At 39.8% G+C, this 23,810-nt stretch overlaps 2 protein-coding genes across 3 annotated transcripts; one reads left to right on the top strand and one right to left on the bottom strand.

Moving 5' to 3' along the window:
• Positions 1-1,518: 1,518 nt before the first annotated feature.
• Positions 1,519-12,156, bottom strand: LOC134625968 (ATP-sensitive inward rectifier potassium channel 12-like). Of its 2 annotated transcripts, XM_063471392.1 has the most exons (4): positions 11,869-12,156; positions 11,516-11,752; positions 7,564-7,695; positions 1,519-6,266 (listed from the first exon to the last, which is right to left on the bottom strand). In XM_063471392.1, exons 3-4 carry the CDS (start codon positions 7,584-7,586, stop codon positions 4,640-4,642), a joined length of 1,650 nt encoding a protein of 549 aa, XP_063327462.1. In that variant the 5' UTR covers positions 7,587-7,695; positions 11,516-11,752; positions 11,869-12,156; the 3' UTR covers positions 1,519-4,639. The 2 variants fall into 2 exon arrangements, with proteins under 2 accessions (XP_063327462.1, XP_063327461.1); XM_063471391.1 differs by lacking the exon at positions 11,516-11,752.
• An 8,567-nt stretch (positions 12,157-20,723) lies between these two features.
• On the top strand, positions 20,724-23,693 carry kdelr3 (KDEL endoplasmic reticulum protein retention receptor 3). Its single transcript, XM_063471395.1, has 5 exons — positions 20,724-21,103; positions 21,484-21,584; positions 21,849-22,007; positions 22,088-22,340; positions 22,744-23,693. Exons 1-5 carry the CDS (start codon positions 21,013-21,015, stop codon positions 22,785-22,787), a joined length of 648 nt encoding a protein of 215 aa, XP_063327465.1. The 5' UTR covers positions 20,724-21,012; the 3' UTR covers positions 22,788-23,693.
• Positions 23,694-23,810: the final 117 nt, after the last annotated feature.

The raw sequence follows: 23,810 nt of genomic DNA, 5'->3' as shown, positions 1-23,810 counted from the left end.
GGTTGTTATTCCTGCACTATTATTATGTTATTTCTGCCACACAAATGAAATATGACAGATTAAAATGAATAAACAGTAAATACTTTTTTATATAAATGAAAATACTATCTAAAAAAAAATACTTTAAGTGTCATCAGTTGAGGTTGTTTCACTGCTTCCTCTCATCCGTCTGTTACTTTTTTGTTCATCACAATGCATGATGGTATAGTGATCCTGGACATTGAACAGAGAACTTCAAGTATAACCTAGGATCATTTCTTTTAGTCACTAAATACTACAGATATTTGAATTGTCAGAGTTCAGGATTGCACAGGTTTATTGATAATAGCTGAAGTCCACTTAGTGAAAGCCCTGCTTTTGTGCATCCCATATTTCTGTCATAGCTTTACGGGATACTTAAGAGAATCCAGCTATCACTAACTCCACCCGTGCTTTGCATACAGAAACAAAATGTGTGCTTTATATGTGTAAATGACCTATTTTGGATAACAAATTGCCCTTAGGGGGCTTCATTTGTCAATCTGTTCCTTTGATTCAAACAAATATGCATTTAAAGATAATGATCAGTCTGGTTTGACGTGCTTGCTTTCATTCCGAGTTTCTGCCGATATTCCTTTGATTCTCTTTTGTCTGTTCAAACCATCCATCTCAGAGGCAAACACAACAGACATGTGACTCTGGATGGATGCACACTTTAGAGCCCTTTGAACATTTATCAGTCACTAGGATTGTGCTTTGTAGCACTGAAAGCTAATCATGTGATATGTACCATGGCCTGCTGTGATTACTGTCATTTGAAAATATAGCTGCTTTTTTTTGGGGGGGGGGGGGGTCAGATATCTTTAATGCAGCAGGAAATGCTGCCGTAAGTTTAAAACGTGTACCTTTTGAATCATTCAAACATAATTTGTGTCTTCTCATCAGTAAAACCTTTAATGAGGTTCATAAAAGTTTTCCTGTTAATAAAAAACAATCCTATAAAAAGAACCTCACATTTCCAGGACATAAGTTTAAAAAAAGACCAAAACCCATCAAAATCTGAGTCACATTTTCTCTCTGTTTATCAAGTGATATGTTATAATGATGATGCCTTCAGCTCTCTGGCACCATTGTGGTGTCCCTTGTGAGATGCCACACCCAGGGCAATGCCCTCTAGTGCAAAAAGGCAGACATTTGAAAAAAACAATCGCCTGCCATATCAAATATCTGAGGCCAAAACTCTTGTTTGTCCAGTGATATATATATATATTTTTTTTATAGTTTTGCCTTTAAGAAAAACAAAATTCTAAATTTAGGTTGCAGTTCCTGAGCCAACTTTAAAACAGCAATACACTTCTCATGTGATGGAAATGGCTGCAGAGGCATCTAGTGGCTGCGGAGAGGAATGGCAAACAGTGCAGAGGAGTTCAGTGCATACACTAGAAAGGAGTGTGTGTGTGTGTGTGTGTGTGTGTGTGTGTGTGTGTGTGTGTGTGTGTGTGTGTGTGTGTGTGTGAGCAGAGAACAGCATTACAGAGATAATTACAGAAATATTTATTTGCAACATCAAAAATTGTACAAGAAAGAATAAAGTGCTTTGTACTTCAGGGTTTTTTTTTGTTTGTTTTTTAAATCTTTTCAGCTTATTTCAGTCTGACAGTAGTTTGCTCAGTGCGTGTTAATCCCCAAGGAAGGAATGGAAAATCATTTGATTTCTACAAAGCAGGAAGACTTTATAGCAAAGGATACAAAACACTTACTTGTTAAGTTAACACCCATTCTTGTCAAGTATTACACAATCCAGAACTGACATTACATAAAGACTTTTATACACTGCCAGTCAAAACCTTTTGAAAAATGTGTTTTCACTTTTTTTTTAAGTTTCAGAGTAACTTAAATTTTTTTTTTTTTTTTGCCCATGTTCATGTCAAAACAATCTGTACACAAGCATAGAAATTTAACAACATTTTAATCAGAATCTGATAACATTTAAATATGGAGACCCAAAACCGACAATGTATATGTCTCAATAAATACATATGAAGTAAAATTTCAGAAAATACACGAACAACCACATTAAAAAAAGTCAGAGTCAGAAGTCCAGAACTCCAATTTTACCTGTTTATTGCATCTCGGTGGCTCACCTGCTTTTCGTCAGATCAGTAACTAAATGAATATGCCACCAAATGTGCCAAATCAGGCACATTTGCATTTAATATGTTAATTTAATTAAATCATTATTCAAGCATTTATATTTTTGGCTGTTTTGGTCCTCCGTATTTTAAGGTGTCATTGTCAAATCAAACTCACACAATTGTAAAATTTGAATTTAAACATGTTAAATATGCATTTCATATGAATGTTTAAGAAAATTATTATGCATACAGTGATTTCAGTCTTTTTTACAAGATGTACTCGGGCAACCAAAACCATTAACACCAAAACTTGCACTGTACTGTCAAAAACATTTATAAATATGAATAAACATGATGATAAACGTGAAACTGATATGCATATCAAAGTGTAAGTTATTTAAAAATCAGTTATGTTTGTATTTTTTATTTTGTCATCCTGCAGTGATGAATGCATTAAACCATAGTAAGTATTTTACTTTGGCTGGCAGTGTATGTTTGTCAGTTGAGTTGCTTTACATATGCTTTGTATAATCCTAGTTATCTGGATTGAGAATTTTGACAATAAAACTAAAACTATTTACTGTTTGTTGCTCAGATGCACATCGTTTCTACATCCAGTCTCTCTCCCACACATTCACATTAATACAAAACAAACACGCCTGCTAACAGTCAGCAAAAAAAAAAAAAAAAAAAAACTCATAAAAGTCTCAATAAACAAAACAAAACAATAAGATAAAATAAAAACCATCAGACTGAATATTGTAGTATCATTAGGTACAGTCTGTATACTGCATGTAAAAGCCACAGGGTAAATATATTATAAATATTTGTTCAGGCCTCAGTCTGAAACTAATTGATGGGAAATATTTGACAATACAATCAGTAAAGTAAATAATGTTTATTTACAGGTATTTTAGTATTTTCCATGATAAACCTTTATCATCTATCATATCATTTGGCTCTCTCAGCGTGCTTTCCCAGTAAATATTGGAAACTTATTTCTCATGTCATCTATCATACAATCATCATGTCGACTTTGTCTGCAACAATTCATAAGACATCAGTAATAATCCCCTCCACCCACATCCAAATACTTATTGCACTTCCTGAGACTGCACAAACAGCCTCCGTCCCTTTGTTTCCTGTTGTGCTTCCTACTATCATAGACACAAGTACTGTACACGGGCCACTGTCATCCAACACCACACCTTTCTTTGGCGAACAGTAACAGAGCAAATGTGTTTTGAAGCCGATTCTCAGTATTGATTCTGTAATCACAGCCTGCAACCTCCACAAGAAACAAACCAAGAAAAAAATCGTCAGAAGGGAGCGATCAAGAAATCTGCACAGTAAAAAAAAATCTGTAAAAATACAGTGAAATGTGCTGGTTTAAAATGAAATAATTTTCCATATGAACTTTTTAAGGATTTTTTCCTGTATTTTTTAATCACACAATAGTTTTACCAGTTACCAAATACGCAAACCTCCATTAAAAATGTAATGGCAGAAAATTACCAGGACATTTTCCCCTTTTTTTTTTTTTTTTACACAATTTCTTTATAGTGTACTCTGCTTTTTAATCATTATGCTAACTTGATAAAGTTATTTTAGTCTTGATACACTAATAAAAATTAAGCATTTTAACAAATCAACTTTAAGCTAAAAACTATGTTTCAAACATTAGATTTTAAATCCAGTGACATCCCTCTAAGTTTATCTTAAGGAAACTTTATCACGTTCTTCAGAAAACATCTTCTGTTACACTTAGTGATTGCACTTAGAATTTTTTTTGCTACTGTACAAAATCAAAAAGTTTATCAATAATGTATGCTAAATAACTTATTATAGGGCAGTTTTAGGAAATATATTTGAATGAACGTTTGTATAGAAGATTCTCTCCTCTAAATTTCAACATTTGCAGCGCACGAATATTTTCCATTTCAATGTACATTTGTAAGTCAAAAATTCTGACTTCTTTCAGCAGTAGAAACAAGCTTCAATACAAATGGGAATATAAAAGACAATGTGGGAAACTATTGCCAGCATGATGACCATGGAAATCCACGAACCGGCTGAAGTTTATCAAGCATAAAACTTGAAGAACTTCAGTTCTTTTCATAAAAAAAGAGAATTCAAATCAGAATTACTATTTCTTTCATAAAATACATTGTTTATGTTCACATAGAAATTAAATTAAGATAAAGAACATTTTAATTATGCAAAATATACATTTCTTAGTCCAAGTTTGTGGGCTTTTCTGCCACTGTGCTTTCCTTTGTCAAATCATAATAAAAGAGCCAAAATCCTGTCAGGAGCCAAAATAAAAAGCCAGACTTATTCTGTACAAAGAACCTTTAACAAAAGCTCTAAGAAATTCCATCACAAAACTATTTAGGAAACATTTCTTACTTTTGAGCCACTGAATGTGAATATAAAATAACACTGGAAAGGCAAAAGGGGTATGGGACATGCAGAAAACAGGTCCAGAAACAGGAGGAGCATGGGAGACCATACCCTCCCTCTTCTCACTGAATCTCTTGCTCGCTCTTATAGGTCACTGGATCAAGAGGAATTGCAGTCTGTAAGATATCAAACTCCATCTGGTTATTGTCCATGTCAAGAACACACATGACATTGTGACTGCCTGAAGTCACAGTCGAGTTGTCGTGGAACATATTTTGGAAGTCAACAGAAACTGAAGTCCTTCTTTCCTCTGACCTCTCCTTCCCTACAATCTGAGAAGAGTCAAATATATCATCCTCTTCCTCCCCACAGCTCAATGCCACCTCGTTCTCATAGCAGAAAGCGCTAAGCGACATGGGGATCAAGTCTTTTGTGGCTCTGCATGCAGACGCAGGAGAAGCAGCGGAAGAAGCCCTGCTCGCAGCTTCATCCAGCTCTTTGGCGCTGAGATGGGGCGTTAACGGCACCTCATATGTCTTGTGAAAGCGTGCGTAGTCTACCTTGTAGCGGTCGCGGTCCTCGTAGATCACAGGCTCAAACCTGTGGCCCCAGAAGATCTCTCTGGAAAGGTAGGAGCTACGGAACTGGGTGGTCATGGCTGTGGCCTCCACCATTCCCTCCAGGATCACAACGACCTCAAAGTCATCTGCCTCCAGATCAGCTCGGCTCAGAGTATACAAGGGGCTGTCTTTGTCTATCTCGTGGACTATAACCAGTGGAGATACTAGAAACAGCCTGTCTGTGCCCTCATCATAGCCCACATTGAGGTCCATCTGCTCTAAAGGGATGAATTCGCCCTCAGCTGTGACATACGAACGTATGAGCTGGGCACGGACGTGAGCCTCCACAATGTGGCTCTTCCGCAGGTTCCCCACCCTCCACATGAGGCACAGCTTGCCATCACGCAGTGCAATGACAGCGTTTTTGGAGAACATGAGGGTCTGGTTCCTCTTCTTTGGCCGAGCCATCTTGGCCATAATGGTGCCAATCATGAAAGAATCAATGATGCAGCCTACTATGGACTGTATCACCACTGTTATCACAGCAACAGGGCACTCCTCGGTAACACAGCGCCATCCGTAACCAATAGTAGTTTGGGTCTCCATGGAGAACAGGAGCGCCCCAATAAACCCCTGAACATGAAGTATGCAGGGCATCCTTTGTGCTGGCTCTCCAGTTGTATGTCCAGATGTGGCTCCGTGCAGACCTCCAGGTGCCAGTCCATCACCCTTCAGTGTAGGGTGCTCTTCAAAGTCCCCATGTGCCAGGGCAACAGTGTAAAAAATTAAACCAAAAAACAGCCAGGAGACAAGAAAGCTGGTGCAGAATACAGCCAACAGGTATCTCCAGCGGATGTCCACACAGGTGGTGAAGATGTCAGCTAGATAGCGCTGCCCCTTTTCTTCCATGTTGGTGAACACAACGTTACATTGTCCATTTTTCTTCACAAACCGGCTCCGTACTTGGTTGGAGCCCCTTGTCAGAACCTTTCCATTGTAGTTGTTCATCACTCCTTGCTCCGTCGTGCTGGGCACGATAGCGGAGGTTCCTGACCTCCTCCTGTCTTCTCCTTCTGAGGTGCAGGCCAAGTGCAGTCTGAATCTGGGTGAACTGTGGCCGTTATGGAGTCCTAAGCTAGAAATCTTTTGCCTTTCTTCTTCTGGTAAAGTATCAGACACAATGCTGTACCTGTCAGGAAAAAAAGGGACTTGGATTAAAAATTGTATTTTTTTTAAATTATTATTCTTAGTTGATTGTGGCGTACTGAGAAAAAACTCTTTTCGTTATCTGTTGCTTCCAATTAGCTTTCTTCTAATTTTTGAAGGGGTGTTGAGAAATAGTTCTCTGGGTTTCTGAAGCTCTTTTCAAAGTTTGTCCTTAGACATTGGCTGCTTTTTTACTCATTCTCAGTCCAATCAGATTAGAAGGTCAGCATCAAGTAACATAAACTATATACTGAACTCAGAGTTACAAATGGTCTACTTAAATTGACCAAACTCCTCTTCACCTGAGTGTATCAGCATCTCCTTTACATAGAGGATTACCTGCTAGGAAGGTGAGTTCAATTTAGCTGCGTGAGAAGGATCGCTGTCATCACAGATTATAGGATTATACGTGACTCAGTGTCAGTCAGACAAATCATTTTGGGATGGACATGCCTGTACTGTGGTGGCACTTCATCATATGTAAATGAGTCTTAACACTCTCTATTAATCATTCATTGACCCACTGACACTTGAGAGCTCTGTTTGAGAGATGCTAAGTTTATGGCGACAATGACAAATGGATGTTATCTGTGTTGTTTTTCTTAGGTGGGGATGTGAGCGGTTGTGGTGCTGGGGGTAAACATCATGCTGATTCGCAAGACACAAAACTGTAAGACAAAATGAAATCTGTAAGAACTGCCTTGGTACATTTAAATCACAACAAGCAGTTAAAGAAGAAAGAAATTAGGTGTTGTGTGTTCAAAACATAAGGTGTCCGACTATTGATTTACACACAGAATGGGGAAAAAAATGAACATAGTGCATAGTACATCAAGGCAACCTCCTTCTTTGCTGTGCGAGACCTGCTGCAGCTACCTGAAGGCGAGAGCTCTTCGTGTGCAGCTAGTCAGGACAGCGTAGGACGGCCTTGGCCTTTTCTAAGGATCTGCTTACTGTAAATATCCCTGAGCTGGTCCTGAGTCACCCTGCCAACCCAAATTAACAAGCCCATTCTCACCGGACGGTTGGACACTTCTAAACCAACCAATGTTCAAATTAAAAAAGGATGAAATTGTTTCAGTGAACGCAACAGTCTTTGATCCTCTACAAATTAGTCAGGAAATAATGAGATGAAGCTGAGAATTCAAAGATAGCTGCCCAAACAGAGCTGATACAGTAATAATGAGATGCTACAATTCCAGCAATACCAAGTAAAATGAGTTCAAAGACCAATGGTCCACATCAGTAAATTCACATCAGGCTGATATTACTGGGCTCACCTGTTGGCTCTACTTGTTCCCATGGCACCAGTGATCACAGGTAGAGGGCCACAGTGGGAGGCCAAACTGTGTCCTACTCCCAAACATCTGGTCTCTTCACAGCAGGTGTTGTTCAGGCCACTGAAGAGACCCCTAGAAGAAACATAAAATTCAACAGAAACTGTCATGTGATGGTTGTTGTCTTGCTTTTTTAAACCAACCTCACCACATTTAATATTTTGCATAATAGCAATGCATGAGTGGAAAATCTGAGGAATAGTAGTGTGTGTATTGTTTGGTTTTGTGAGTTAAAATGTGGTTCCCATGAGGATGCATAAGTGTAACAGACAAAGCAAAAAGAAGTCATCTGAAGTTTTAAAGTCTTCTCACTGACAAAGATATCAACCACAGCCTGGCATCGCACACTGAAGAAGGCAGTATATTTTTTTAATTTAAGGAGAGTTTTCTTTCTTTTTAATTGCAGAAAACGGACTGAAACTGAAAACCTGTGCCTTTTTTTCCCCAAGACATCCCAGGCTCTTTGTCATTTGCTTTGTTATCAAATGCTAATGCTGATAAAATGCACCTCTACTTCTTTACAATTAAAAAAAAAATAGATTTTTTTTTTCTTTTTTTAAAAGTTGTAGCCCACTTGCAATCACATGAAGGCATCTGTGGCCTATGAACTAAAATGAGTTTGACAGATACTTTGGCAAGCTAGCAAAATTACATGTTACAAACCTGATTGCAGCCAGTGTGTTATATTATTACTACGCCCAGACCAAGAGATCAAGGATAGTAGCATGAACTTACCCCTCCAAGACTCACATACCTTACTATGACACAGCTTATTTACATTTTGTGATCACCATTATGCTTTTATTTTCTCAGAAGCTTTTCAGACTTAATGAAATCCAGTCAGACAAGTCATCTGAAATTTTTTTGAACAATGCGTTTACTATTAAACTCTTTCTTTGTATCTATTTAGCACATCTGCAATGTCAGAGAGCTGTTTGTGAGACTATTCGTATCTTATGCGTCTTTAATTGAAAATAAAAGTTTATGCAGTTATTTGTTTAAGACATATGGGGCCCGATCTAAAGGTGCAAGACTGTCTATATCTGTCTATAGTGTAGCTTATATCGATAATATAACACTATATCGGGCATCAAAATCAAATGCATGCGTTGAACTGCTTATTTTTTACATGATTTCTAGTTCAAAATATTGTAAAATAAGAGAATAAATTAGCAAAATGACACTGGCTTTTCTTGAATTTTCAGGTGTCACATGAAACTGTATTTTTGTTTGTCTGTAAGACGGGGTCGGAGGCTTTAATCATTTCTCCTTATCAACCAGAGAGTTCACTGGAAACCACATACACAGAGAAATATCTATAAGTGCTGATTGCAGGGATTCGATTTTTAATAAGTAGCGTGTGTCTGCCTCCACTCAGGCTAACTTCCAGCTAACAGCATGATTTTGCAGACCTCCTAGCTTGTGTCTGTTTTAGTGAGCCAGTAGTGTATAAGCTCTAAGGTTTCCCTTTGAGTGCAAAAGGTTTCTAATCTGTAATGAACAGGAGGGCTGGCAGAGGCAGAGTGCAGGTACCAAAGTGTTGAAGCAGTGATGAGAAACACACAATACAAACCAGTTAATGGTCACCACCTAAAACTGGGGACTTTTTTCTGAAGTCAGTTTCCATAGGAACACATCTCCTCTGGCATTTAGGGGATGGAGGGAAGTGGAGAGAGTCACCAGCTGTGTGTGTGCGTGGAGGGGGGCAGTATACAGTATTAAGTGCTCTTATAAAATGACTCAGAGAGAGAGGGAGGGGTGGAATGAGAGAAAGGGTGCAAGGGCAGGAACACAACAGCTACGTGTGGCTTTAAATATGTTTAAATGGGCGCTAAGAGGTGACACTCAGTGCAGGCTTTTGATCTGCATCACTGAGTGAAAACACAAATGAGGATGAGAGGAGCCCTGCAGAGTTTGGATGTTTTACTTTCGCCTGCCTATTTCCCAAATAATTTCATACTGCACTGAGGGCAATGGAACCACACTGATCACAAAAATATGAATGATAAAATTTACATTTTTAGCATATGTCTGGAAAATAATCCAGATTAAAACGTTATAAGAAGGAAGAGTCTCTGTTAAAGCTTGTGTATGAGTTGTGCAAATATAGGGTATGTTTATGGTTTCATTTTCTCACATATGAGGATTTAGTTCTTCTTTTTTTTTTGCCTTTTTTTAAACATGCAAAATCAAACGTACCTTTTGAATTTAGATTTTTGGTCTAATTACTGTATTGATTTGTAGATTAAAGGTGCCATTATCTGACTAATTCATATTGAAGTAATTTTTGGTTGGAACCCTGCTGTAATTATGAATTGTAGTTTGTATATAGCACATTTTGCACATGCAAATGCAGACATGTTGCTTCGCAACTTGGGGACTTTCTGGCTATTAGAATCAGCAAAGATTAAAAAAAGAGGTAAGTGAGCTGGGTGATAAGAAGGAAATTAGGATGCTCAAGTGTTCATTTCCCCGAAAGCTTTTGATAATGGCCTCTGATGAGATAAACGACATTGTCAGCCACTAAGAAAAGTAATATTTCCAGTGCGAATGCCAGAGCTTTATATCAGATGTCAGACATGCTTTATATCAGATACAGCTTCAGATGAAGCAGTCATGCACAAGGATCTTGATTGCTGGTCATCATACATTGATTGTTGAAAACAGGAAAGTGGCTTTAGTGTCCTTAAAAGACTTTGTGAACAAATGCAAATGACATTGCATATAAATGTTTTCTGCTGAAGACAAAATTAGAAGTAAACTGAAAACTACTCAAATACAGCAAGCTAACCTTCAAACTCTGTATATACAGGAACTATTTTTCAATTGTTGCCTTAAACTATCATTTGTTTTCACTGTCGTGGAATTTGATTATTCAGGTTTTGATCAATAACTTTGATAATCTTATCAAAAAGACTGTTTTTAGTTAAGTCATTCCACTTCTCTTTGCTTCTCTTTCTTCTGTGAAAGCTAATCAATACATACCCTGGTTTCACCTCAGTACCTACAGAGCATCAGCAGTAGCCATGAAGAGAATTATTCCCACGCTATCTTCACATCCCAGACATCCTCCATCTTGGCTTCAATTCAGATTTGTTTGGGTTTTTTTCCTATTTTGTCCTATTTTAATTTTTGCATAACATATTGTATTTTCTGGTTCACGATTCAGGCTGGTTATACAAACTGACCACATGATCATTTTGCAACACATCGGGTTGAAAGTGATGACAAAGTTTTAAAAGCAGTAATGACACTTAGTCACAATTCACATTTACCTTGATCCCGGCTAACTTCTCTTTATTCTCATGAGCAGATAGAGAAAGGTCACTATGGCGACTGCTCATCTGCAGCAGCTCAAGTCTATTGACCATTTAAAGTTAGTTGTCTGATATCTAAGTCATGTCTCTGAACAATGTAGTCAGTTTTTTTTGGAATAAAATGTCTCACTACAGTTTATTCAATTTAACTGACCTAAAGGATTACCAGCGTTTATTAGCCTGACGAGACTAGGTCACAGTGATGTAATTGAGGATAATTAATCAATTTGTCCTTCATACAAAATAAGAAGTTTTATTTTATATTAAAGTCCCTGCACACTGTTGTCCACATGTTTAGCATTTTCTGCAAATGAAAATGTGTTTGCATCATTATGAAGATTGTGTCAGAGGATTCCTTCAACTTCTTCCATCTTTGTGGAGCCATCAGTGGATAATTTGTCCCCTTTTCCTTCACTTTACTCTGCAGATGTGGAAGATACAATGAGGCTGTATCTCTCCTTTTTCTGAAGGCTCCAGAAACAATGATTCCCTTCTGATGAGATTGCATAAAAACATAAGACAGGTGCGTAAGAAGATCAACAGGTGGACAACATCACTGTCTTTGGGCATATTTATACCTGATGATTCTTGATATGTCTTCATGTGATGCATTTAAGCTTCGCCAGGGTTGTAGAGATTTGCAGTGTGTGAATGACTAGTGTGACCTAACCCTACACAGCAGTTTCCATGATGCCCGAGCTTTGAGTACGTCTGACGCAGTGCTTATTCTGGGTTGATCTCTGCGAAACAGTGCGCTGTCCACATGCAAAACTAAAAGCTGCTCTTCATGTTTGTCATCAGAGGTTACCAAAGTTCTAAAATACAAGCAAAGTTATCACATAAATGTATTCAAAGTTCGGTTTATCAAACTGTTTTTCAGCAAGTATTTCTGATACTTAAATATTGACATTTGAACATGAGTTACTCTCACCTTGCGAATGATCAGTTGTTTCCTTTCTTTTGCTTGTACTTTTAGTTCGCTCTCACTTTGCAGGGCAAAGCTCCAACGTCCTTAAGTTCATGAGGTGTGTGACAACTTCTTTAATTCTTCCTTTCTTTGAATAGTTTCCTCTAGTTACTCCTTCATCGCTTATTCATCGTTTCATCCCCACCGTGTCTCTCCTTTAATCCTTTGCTGTCCTCCGCTGCCTCCTTCGCTGATGGTAATCCTGTCTGTGCGCACTCTCCTCTGCTACTGTACTCATACGCCACGGCCTGAAAACGCTGTGTCAATCTCCCCTCTGCTGTGCATGAGGGGAGGGAGGGGGAGGTGGATGAAGAGGAGAGGAGAGGAGAGGAGAGGAGAGGAGAGGAGAGGAGAGGAGAGGAGAGGAGAGAAAAAAGCAAAAGAAAGTAAGAGAGGAAGGAGAGGAAATGACACTAAATGGATATCCACTTGGTGTGCTCTCAGCTTGTGTAGGTGTTGAGTAATGCCTGATGTGCCCATGTAAGCAAGCAGGAACTCATTTGAGTCATGATTTCTGAAGTAACTCTATTCAAGGAACAAAAATGGCAACAGGTGGGAGACAAAAATATGGGGTCTTGGAGATGGAGCAAGTTGCCAACACAGTTTAAAACTGTGCATCACCCTGATGATTACAGGGCTGTTGCCGCAAATTGCACTTTGACGGTAAATGCTTTACATTTACTCCCGAACAGCTGTGCTACAGATGTTTTCCAGCTTGTTGTTAACACCTGACAAAGGTTATAACAACACTGAGCTACGAAAGGCAGAGAATGCTGGATTTAAGCTTTGAAACTTTGTCCATGTTCCTGTGTTTAGTTTAACTTTAACTGTGATAAAGCAGCAGGCTTCCTTTAACATACTGTGGTCATTCCAGAAGGAGTGCAAATTTGTTACCTAAGTGCTGTAAGTGTTGTTTGACCTGAATCTGAGCAGAATGTGTGATTAATCTCTGTAATTGTTATTGAAAATTCTAATTTTTAAATCAAAATTATAATAATAATCATATTTTACTGCAGATTTTTATTTTGATATTCCTGAACTTCCAACTTAATGATGCAGTATGACTGAGCATGTGGTGTGTTCACTATTGGACTGTTATTTCAAAGTAACAATGATCAGCGAGTTAATACAGATACGTCTATACATTTTGTAGCTTTGCCTCTGTACACTATCACAGTGATTGCAGATCAAATAGTCAACACAGACTTTCAGCTTTAATTCAAAGGGTTTAACAAAATGACTGCATTAACTCATTACTAATAATCGCAGTATCTTAGTTGTTCCTAGGACTGCGCTCTTCTGGAAAGAGATCTTGGGTGTTGTTCCTGGGATCTGCTGGAGCCACTCGCCTAGCTTGGGGGTCACTGCACTGAGTGCTCTGATTACCACTGGGGCCACTGTTACATTTACCCTCGACATCTTCTTAAACTCTTCTCTGAGCCCTTGGTACTTCTCCAGCTTCTTGTGTTACCTCTTCCTGATGTTGCTGTCATTCAGTATCGCCACGTTTATCACTACAGCCAACTTCCTTTGTTTGTCTACCACCACTATGTCCGATTGGTTAGCTATCACCATTTTGTCCGTCTGTATGTCCACCCTTGGGGGCATCTCCCATTTTGACCTCGGGACTTCCAGGCCGTACTCGACACAGATGTTCCTGTACACTATGCCAGCCATTCATTATGGCGTTCCATGTATGCCTTGCCTGCTAGCATCTTGCACCCTGCTGTTATGTGCTGGATTGTCTCAGCGGCATCTTTACACAGCCTACACCTGGGGTCTTGCCTGGTGTGATATACCCCAGCCTCTATGGATCTTGTGCTCAGAGCTTGTTCCTGTGCTTCCATAATTAGTGCCTCTGTGCTGTCTTTAAGCCCAGCTTTGTCCAGCCACTGGTTGGATTTCTGGATGTCAGCCACTTCCTCGATCTGCCAGTGATACATACCATGCAGGGCCCTGTCCTTCCATGAAGGTTCCCCTTCTTCCTCCTTTTTCTTGGGTTTCTGCTGCTTGAAGTATTCCCTGCACACACAGTGAGTCGTGGCCATCTTCCTGATGTATTCATGGATGTTCGATGTCTCATCCTGGACTGTGGTTCTAGCACTCATTAGTCCCTGGCCTCCTAACTTCAGCTTAGTGTACAGCCTCAGGGTCCTGGACTATAAACCATCCATGCATGGTCAGGAGCTTCCTTGGCTCCTGATAGAGATAGTGGCTTCTATCTCCTCCTTTGGCCAACTTATTATCCCTGCAGGGTACCTGATCATGGGCAGGGCGTAGGTGTTGATTGCCCGGATCTTGTCCTTTCCATTCAACTGACTCCTCAGGACTTGCCTGATCCTCTTCAGGTACTTGGTAGTTGCAGCTTTCCTAGTGACCTCTTCTTGGTTCCCATTTCCCTTAACAGCACGGTCACTTTGTTGGCCCACCACTGTGGTCCAGACAGGAACAATTTAAAATCACATTTCTATTCACATTTGTACAAATATTAATGATCCTCCAAAAATAAATCCGACTTGCCTTTCTGAAATGTTATGACTTTTTATAACCAGAACTTCAGTTGTTTTGTTTTTTTCTGCTTCTCAGTGAAATTCTCGATGTCTACTCAGCGGAGTGACTCCTAATTTTCTTCAGACGTTCATGATTTCGAAACAGTGAATCATGGTGAATTACAGTCATTATGATTCACTGACTGGACACCATAAATGTCTGTACAAAATTACATTCTTCCTTTTCTCTAGCATGATAATAGGCTATTTATGTTTTTGAGTTGAAAGTCCTAATATTGAACCGACTGTCATGAAATTACAGACAACTACAGGATACTTTGGGATACTTCTGTTTGTGACTACACCTGTAAAACCACTGTTGCTGCAGAGCCTCTGCACCCCTTCAGGAATAAATATAGAGGAGTAAACAGAATATATTTCCTGAAACACAGCAGAGTGGAGTTTCCAAAAATGAAAATGGAAACTAGTATAGTTTCAGTCTGAGGGAAGCAGCAGACCTCAAACTCACCTCAACAGTTTCAACGTACTTTTCAGACCTTCTTTTGACTGATTGCACGATTTAAAAGAAAAATCTCAGGAGACGTTTGCTAGTTTAGCTGCCTTCATCCAGAATCCACATCACTATATCAGATATTAAACTGAGCAAAGCTGTTTCTATGGAAACCTTCTTCCTCCCAGTCCACCTTCACCCTTAGCTCCTCTTTAGGCCCCTCACTCCTCCGTGCTTTTCTCTAAGTCTTGCTCTCCTCCTCTTCTACCTAAATTATAGAGCAGGAGTGGAGTGGAGGGGTGCTTCCTTTCAAAATCTCCTCCTTTGAATACAGATGTGGGTGTTGCATTTGCTCAGATAAGAAACAAGGAGGAGGATGGAGACATGTTGCTATTAGGAGCAGCGACATAGAGATAAACAGAAGCTGGAGTCAAGTTTTCTAAAGTTAATAGACACAGTGAAAACAATGAAACATTTCAAAGGCCAGTCTAAGAGGACAAAGACTAAAACAAAAGAAATCAAAAACAGGAAAAAAGAAAGTCCAATACACATAACATACACAAAAGCTTCACCAAAGGATTATTGCCACACAAGAGCAGGAAAAAGCACCAAGAAACTTGAATGCATTAGCACTAAATGGCAGGCACACATTAACATTCATAATTAGTTTGAATTAGATCACTGTGTAGGTCTGTTCCTTTAAGTATAATGTACTGAAATGGTAATACACACAATATAAATCTAAACCACAAATAAACAAAATAGACTGGTTCAAACAAGGGGTGTCAATCTAACTTTATACAGTATGCTCCAGTTTGGTTAATTTAAGGAGGCCAGACCAGTAAACTGTTACATAATGGCCTACCTTTCTTTTAATGTAAAGGAACACAAGTAAGCATTCACATTTGGTAAGCTCACTATGTACAGCACAAGTGACAAGGAGATAAAAACTGTTTTATTCCATCCATTATAAATATCAGTGGCTTTACAAATACGCTAAACAGCTGTTTATCTTACACTTTATGATCTTTCAATCGTATTTTTTTTTTAACTTTCCATGTGCAGTACTGTACAAAACTCTTGAGCCAAATCTCTTTTTTATATATATTTTGGGAAATAGCTGCAGGCAAAACAGAGTTTGCACAAATTTAACAAGCTTGAAAGTCAATATTTGGTGTGACCACCTTTATTAGCCAACACAGTTTGGACTCTCTTAGGCAGCTTTCTTGTCATTTCTTTAAGAAGTCTTCAGGAATAGTTCTCCGGGTTACTTGAAGGACATTCAATTCTATTCTTTGGATGTTGGCTGCATTTTTTTTTTTTGATTACTACATGATCCCACACTGCATCAATAATTTTGAAGTCCGGGCTCTGGGGAGGCCAATCCATGACTGATGGTGTTCAAGTTTGTGTTTTTCTATCCATGTATGTTTTTACTGCATTGGCAGTCTGTTTGAGATCATTGTCACATTGAAATATAAAGCCACTACCAATTAATGCCAGTGCTAATAAATTTAGCGGTATTTTGTGACAGGATATTGCTTGTTTAAGTGCCTACAATTTAAAGGTTATTTATTGGTTTATAGGGTATTTGCTAAGTTGTCTGTTATGTGTAGACACAACATGGCTTCATCTCTTGAGTTAGGAGCTATTTTACGATTTAACAAACAAAAAAGCATATCTCTAAATTGTCAGATACACGAACTGGAGGTTGAGTGAAAACCAGTGTCCGAAGAAGAACTTTGAAAGACCTTCTGTCTATGTAGCAAAAAAAACATTTAAACATTTAAGACATTAAAATATCTCTGTAAAATCTCTAGCCTTTGGAGGGCCAGTTCTAGTCCACTACCCACATGTTTAACAACTCAACTTTAAACCATTCAGTTGGTCTGATCCTTATAAGGTTTAAATACACTGCTGTAAATATTTTTTTTCCTATATTTCAGATAAAAACAAACCTCTAGTGGACTGCTGAAACTTATATACAGTTAATTTTTAATTTCTAAAGACAATAACAGCCCTTAGTCACAGCTGCTGTCATTTCTACTAGCTGACAGGAGCCATTGTCATGGAGCATTGGTGGTTTTGAACTGGATGCAGTTCTAGTGCAGTAGCTATGTGTGGCGAGAGAAAGAGAGGAGACAGAGGCTTGCAGACAGGATGATCCGACATTCACACCGTCCAGCAGAAGATGACCAGGCAGACAGACTCTCTGGGGCAGACCAGGCTGTGTGTATGTATAAATAGCTATTAATCGGGCCTGGGTGTCAGATTAGTTCCCATAACCTTTTGCTCAGCACACACTTGTTATGGGAGTATGGGTCAGCTCTGTCCAGGGGATGTCCTTTGTGGTACATTTGCTTCTATCATTCAGCCGACGAACGTTCATCAATGTGTTTATAAGACTGGAACTAATGGACTAATATAGCATACATTAAGTTTTCTTTCATTTCTCCTTTAATTTGCTCATTGAGAACTTTTACTTTCTCGTGTTTCAGATTTTTAAATATGTGCGTGCCTCTGCTTGAGGATAACTCTGACAACATAGCATCAGAAAAAGCAACCAGTGCCTCTGTGCTGGATGCTTCAGGGGTATATAAAGAAGCTATGTACTTTTCGTTGGTGTCCGTCGCCCCCTCATTTCTCTGCACCACCACTGATGTACTCTAAGTAGGCTGGAAGCATTTCCTGAGTAATCTAAGCAGCTCTATATCACATGAAAATGAGAGGAGGATGTTGGGTAGCGTGATGTACGCAAGGCCAGAATTCAGCTTCAGTTTGTAGGTTACGGTCAGAGGGAGGAGGTGGAGATTTTGTGGGATCATGTGGGATCAGAAAGACGGGATGGTGAGAAACAGTGTGTCAGTGATTCAGTGATACAGCTTTCCTCAGAATTAGGAGGAAAGGGGGCCAGGGTGAGGAACTGTCAGAAAGCAGTGAACACACAAAGAGGGTGGAGATTATTTTAAAAAACTGATAAGTAAGAGTAAAATGCTTCAGGTCACTTTACAATCTAGTCCGGTTCTTTAGCCAAATTTAAAAAAAAAAGCACAACCATTGCTTCTTGGTGAACAGCCTAAAGCCCGGTGTCAAAGCTGTCGGCTGCCTACTCATCTTCACTTCATGTTCATGAGACATATACTGTTCTGAAGCAGACAGACTCCTCATCTGCAAAAGGATGAACACCGTTGGCACAGACTTAAACAGCCCTGAAGTGCTTTACGCATTTCAGCGTTTCATAAGTTGGTAATTATTTGTTTTGCGTTCCATTGTGTGCCAATCTGAGCTGACATTTAGTTATGAGGCATTAGCCTTTTTCTTTTGTATCTGAATTTCTTTAGAAAACACAAAGAGAAAAACACAGTGCGACTCTAGAAGACCAAAAAATACATTTTTCATGTTTCCAAATTATTTGTTGCCAACTGTGGAACAGAAGTGGGAATCAGAGCTATTTTTCTCCAGGGTACATTTGCTCACTCATTTTTTTATTGTTAAAAAATATCATATAGTAGTTTAGTCATCTTTTTTTTCATCTTGAGTTTCATTGTAAGCTTTTATGGGGTTTTTGTGATAATATTTATGGGGTTTTTGTGCCACGGTTGCCCCTGAGCCGTGGCACATTGGGATTGGGATTGGGAAGCTCATCTGTAACCGGAAGGTTGCCGGTTCGATCCCCCTGCTCTTTCTGTCCTGGTCGTTGTGTCCTTGGGCAAGACACTTTACCCTACCGCCTACTGGTGTTGGCCAGAGGGGCCGATGGCGCGATATGGCAGCCTCGCTTCTGTCAGTCTGCCCCAGGGCGGCTGTGGCTACAACACCAGTGTCTGAATGTGATAGTGAATGAATAGTGGAATTGTAAAGCGCTTTGGGTGCTTAGAAAAGCGCTATATAAATGCAATCCATTATTATTATATCAGTGGTACAGTCATGTGAAAACAAAAGCTTTCACATGACTAAGTGAAAAAAAGTAGGTGAAAAACTACTAAGTGTACACTTGCTGCTTCTATAGGAATTAAGAGGTTAAGCAGCAGCCAGGAGGTGCTAATCAAATCCACTTGATTCACTGATCATCCAAAAGTGGGAGTACCTCTACAAAAGCAGAGGTTTTGGCAGTTTGCTGAGCATTCAGGTGTGTTAACCTGCAACTATGCAACTATCTTTGCAGGAGTGGACACTCAACACAAAGTCAGACAATACAAGGCTCAGAGATGCTGCAGAAACCCATGAGCACCTCGAACTCCACAGCCCTCAGTTAGCATGTTAAATGTTAAAGTTCATCACAATGCAAAACACTAAAAAACGTGCTGCAAGGAGAAAGCTTCTTCTCTCTAAAAAGAACATGTCAGTACAGCTCAGGTTTGCACAGCAGCATCTAAATGAGCCATGAGACTTCTGGAACAATGTCTTTTGGACAGACAACACCGAATTGGAGATGCTTTCCCACAATGAACAGCACCATGTTTAATTAATATCAGCACAGACACCTCAAACCATCAAACACTGTGGTGGTGGTGGTGACAGAGAGGTGTTCATTTGGGCTTGTTTTTCATTCGTAGCATCTGGGCGCCCTGGAGTCATGGAGTTGACCATAAACTTCTCAGAATATGTAATAAATATTGTCTAATGTGAAGCCATCTGTCCAATGCATGTATTTGTACACTAGCTTTTAAATGGGTAAATTATATGATTTATTATTATAGATCCACTGGTGAAGTTAATAAAAGGCAACAAGCAAGATAATGCCGTTTGTTTGGAAAACACATTTCAGACAACCAGGAAATTCATTCAAACAAATTAAAAGGAAAACCATTTTAAATAGCACCATTAAATACATTTAATTATCCTATAGAGAAGGCGTGGCTCATTAATTTTCCCCAAGGAAACACAATTATGGCCTAATTGGAGCATCTACTCTTACCAGCAGCACTTTATAAAGAGACAAAATTAGTCCTGAGCAACTAAACAGTGCCAATTTCTCATTTGGGAATTTTAATTCCCCACCTATGCTTTAGAGCAGGAATATCAGAATGATTTTACAGTGGGCTACATGCAGCCCGGTTTGATCTTAAGTGGGCCAGATCAGCGAAACTCCCTTTCCTGCAAGTGTAAAGAAGTTTAACCAAAACATGAGATATCCTAATATAAGAAATGAAAGCTAAATTTTAACAATGCATCTCAGTTTTTCCCAGTGATAAAGAAATGCTGCTGAACTCACTACCCAAAAGAACAAAAAACAAAAAACAAAATCTCTGGAAAGTTGTACAGTAGATAATGAAAAAAAAAAACATGTACTTTTTCATATAATTGTTTATGTATTACTTAATTAATTACTGTGTTTTAGTATGAATGACCATGAAGGAGGTTATTCGGTAGGAAAAGCTGTAACAGTTAAGTCCAAAATTTGCCCTCCTTCACATTTTCCAAAGCTGGGCACCAGTGTCTGACACTCCTGTTCTCGAGGGACCATTTCCAATAACGAAACACCATATAGATAGGTAGATAAATAGTTTGTCGCCATCTGCTGTGAAATCAGTGCATTGCATGATGTCTTCTGTCAAGTTCGCCATAGAAAGTCAGTCATTACCGGGAACAACCTTCAAAATAAAAATAGTTATGGATAGTAAAAGAGCTAATAATCCCCCAGAAGTCAGTGTGTTGAACTTAGTATTGAAAAGAAAAAAATCAGTAAATGTACTAAAGAGTGTTTTCTACAGTCATTGGGCTAAACTCTCAACGAGCATGCGCTTTAACCAGCACAAGGTTTTACTTTGAAAGTCCTAAGCCGGAAACAGATATATTTAGCTCTATATTGAATCCATGACGGCGAAGAGCTGAGCTATCAGCCACGTCACCTCCTCGGAAGCAGTTTCCCCGTCTGTCCACGGCACACACACACGGATCTGTGAGCGGAATCCACGGAGTCTGTGTCTAGCGTCACGCGCACAGAGAGTGAGCCGTCCGACCGTGACCGCGCAGCTTGTCGCCTCTCTGTCCACGCCAGCACAGCCCCCCTTTTGCGTTTTATGGGTGTGCGAGTGACTGTCTCCTGAGGACGTGTAAGGCCCGTGAGGAGTTGCATTAAGTTTGTTTTGCTGGAGCATAAACACCATGAATATCTTTCGTCTGGCCGGTGACGTGTCACACTTGGTGGCTATCATCATCCTGTTGCTGAAGATATGGAGGTCCAAGTCGTGTGCTGGTAGGTTGACACTAGCAACACAGTGTGGGTGCTGTGCGATCATATCAGTGCATTTGGGCTGTTATGATTTTTCATCCGCGCTAAAGATGTATGCGCGTGGCTGTGGTGTACAACAACAGCTGTGACACAATGAAACTTCTCTTATCTGCTGTGTGCATTAAGGATGGCATTTGCATGACGCTGATTGTCCTGCGCCAGTGGAAGCTACGTGGCAATGATAACAAAGTTAAGAGCAGCCTGCTCGACCAATCATACAGCTTTGTTTAAAGTGAGAGAGCTGCACAGCAGAGTTGCAGAAGAAAGAAGAAAAAAAAGGAAACGTTTAACTTCTCTGTTTCATCCTCTCACTTTTAATTTCTCTCATTTTATTTCCCTTACAGGCATCTCTGGGAAGTCTCAGGTGCTGTTTGCGATTGTCTTCACCACCAGGTATCTCGACCTGTTCACAGTCTACATTTCTGCTTACAACACGGTCATGAAGGTAAGTTTGTAGGTCACACCCACATTTCCCTGTCAGATTACCTTTAAGCTGAATGACCGCTATAAATTAGTCATTCATTTCTTGTACCAGCTGTGATCTCTGTGTGTTCACTAACACGCATATATAGATAGATAGATAGATAGATAGATAGATAATAAACGCAAAGCAGGGCTGTCAGCAAAATAAGCAAAAGCATCTTGTAGTGTTTCACAGTGTTTTCAATTAAGTTCACTTTTCCTGATCAGTGTTTGGCTCCGCCCTCAGGTGGTGTTCCTGGCTTTGTCCTATGCTACGGTGTACTTGATCTACATGCGCTTCAGGAACACGTACGACTCTGAGAACGACACTTTCCGCGTGGAGTTCCTGCTGGTCCCAGTCATCGGGTTGTCCTTCCTGGAGAACTATGCTTTCACCCCAATGGAGGTAAAGGTTTCTGTCAGAAATGTAGAGCCCCCTCTGTTGAAAACTGCTTTTAAAATTAACACGCGCCCCTTTGCCTCCAGATCATGTGGACCTTCTCCATTTTTCTGGAAGCAGTGGCCATAATGCCACAGCTCTTCATGATCACCAAGACCGGCGAGGCGGAGTCCATCACCACCCACTACCTGTTCTTCCTCGGCCTCTACAGAGCCCTCTACATCGCCAACTGGGTGTGGCGCTATCACACAGAGGGCTTCTTCGACCAGATCGCGGTGGTGTCCGGCGTCGTGCAGACCATCTTCTACTGCGATTTCTTCTACCTTTACGTCACAAAAGGTGAGTAAGAACACGATCACTCGCTGGGCCGAGTCTAGGTGTGATCCATTTACGTTGGCAGAACGCCACGCCAGAATTATGTTTGAGTAATCATCCAATATTTGCAGCGTTATTATTAGGTTTATCGGCCTTGCCTGTTTTACTGCACTTTCTGTTCTGCTGATATAAAACAGCATGCAGAAGTAATTTGCAATGAAATCTAGCACACAGCTATGCTCTGTGACTGAAAGAGAGCTTCTGCTCTGATTGTTTTTCCTGTCGAGGGAGGATATGTATCCTTAATGCCAGCTGCTGTAGGTTGCTCTAAAGTGTTTGCTCACCTGCTAAACAAAGGAGTGGGGGAAGCTGAAAAACACTCCCTCACTTTTTCTCACTTTTTTCTTTCTCGTACGCCTTCCTTCAGTGCTTCGGGGAAAAGGAAAGATGACCCTGCCGATGCCAGTTTAAAACGGACCCCTCCACCACAACCCTCCACCCTTCTGTGCCTGCCACGTATCGGCATCTGAAAGTAGATCCTTCAGCTGTATTTGTACTTAATGATATAACTAATGGTCTGTGATTGTAGTTTAGACCATTTTTTCTTTTCTTTTTTTTTGTCTGATCGGTTCCTTGGGTGTAAGTCTGTACGTTTGCAGGAGTTTACATGGTTTTTTTTATTAGTTCATAAGATGCAGGTGCGACACTGGAAGTGTGTCCCTAATATACACAAGGCAAGTGAGCAACAGCAGTACAGAAACAGTATTTGTGCACGCTTGTGGGTTGTTTTTTTTTTTTGGAAGCTGAGGGTGACTGTGACTCTGGAGGTGCTTACATTTACATCCTGAACAATCAAGAGTATTTTGAGCACAAAAATGTAGCTGCAATGTTTTTTTGTACAGCACTCAGGTGGACTACACATAGTTCCCTTTCAGTATAAATCCTTCACATTTCACAAAGTCTTTAAAAATATGGTAGTGTTTGTACATTTGTGCTTCCCGATCTTTTTACGGCGTGTTGTCCTCTTTCACTCTGTGCTGTTAGACACTCCCTGAATAGGTCACTGCGTTGTATGCAAACCATTTCCTTTCCTCACTGCCAGCTGCAATCTGATGAATTCCTTTGTCATCTTTTGTGTGTCAGTGCATTTGTACAGAGGAGAATAAAGGGCTAAAATATGTTGTCACTTGTTATATGAAGCCAAAGACGGATAAGGTAACTGCTGCAATGTTTTAAACAGTTCTTCTTTTTTTAAAATCTTCCTGTGTTGTTACCTTAACCAAATCACGCCATTGTGTCGGGGGTGGAAATGATGGGAAAATTGTTTTTTTTTAATGTATTGTATCTGTGTAGCGAACTAACCTATTTTTGACAAATACAAATGTGTGAAGTCATAATAAGATGAACTGGACTTTTTTTTTGTGTGACTTTATTGTGCCATTAGTTCCTATTTCACAGTATAGTCTAAGAGTGCGTGTGTGGTGCGATTGTGGT

This window comes from Pelmatolapia mariae, linkage group LG4, assembly GCF_036321145.2.
Source record: "Pelmatolapia mariae isolate MD_Pm_ZW linkage group LG4, Pm_UMD_F_2, whole genome shotgun sequence".
NCBI lineage: Eukaryota > Metazoa > Chordata > Actinopteri > Cichliformes > Cichlidae > Pelmatolapia > Pelmatolapia mariae.
The sequence above is the reverse complement of the archived record's forward strand: the minus strand, read 5'-3'. Positions and strand labels throughout refer to the sequence as shown.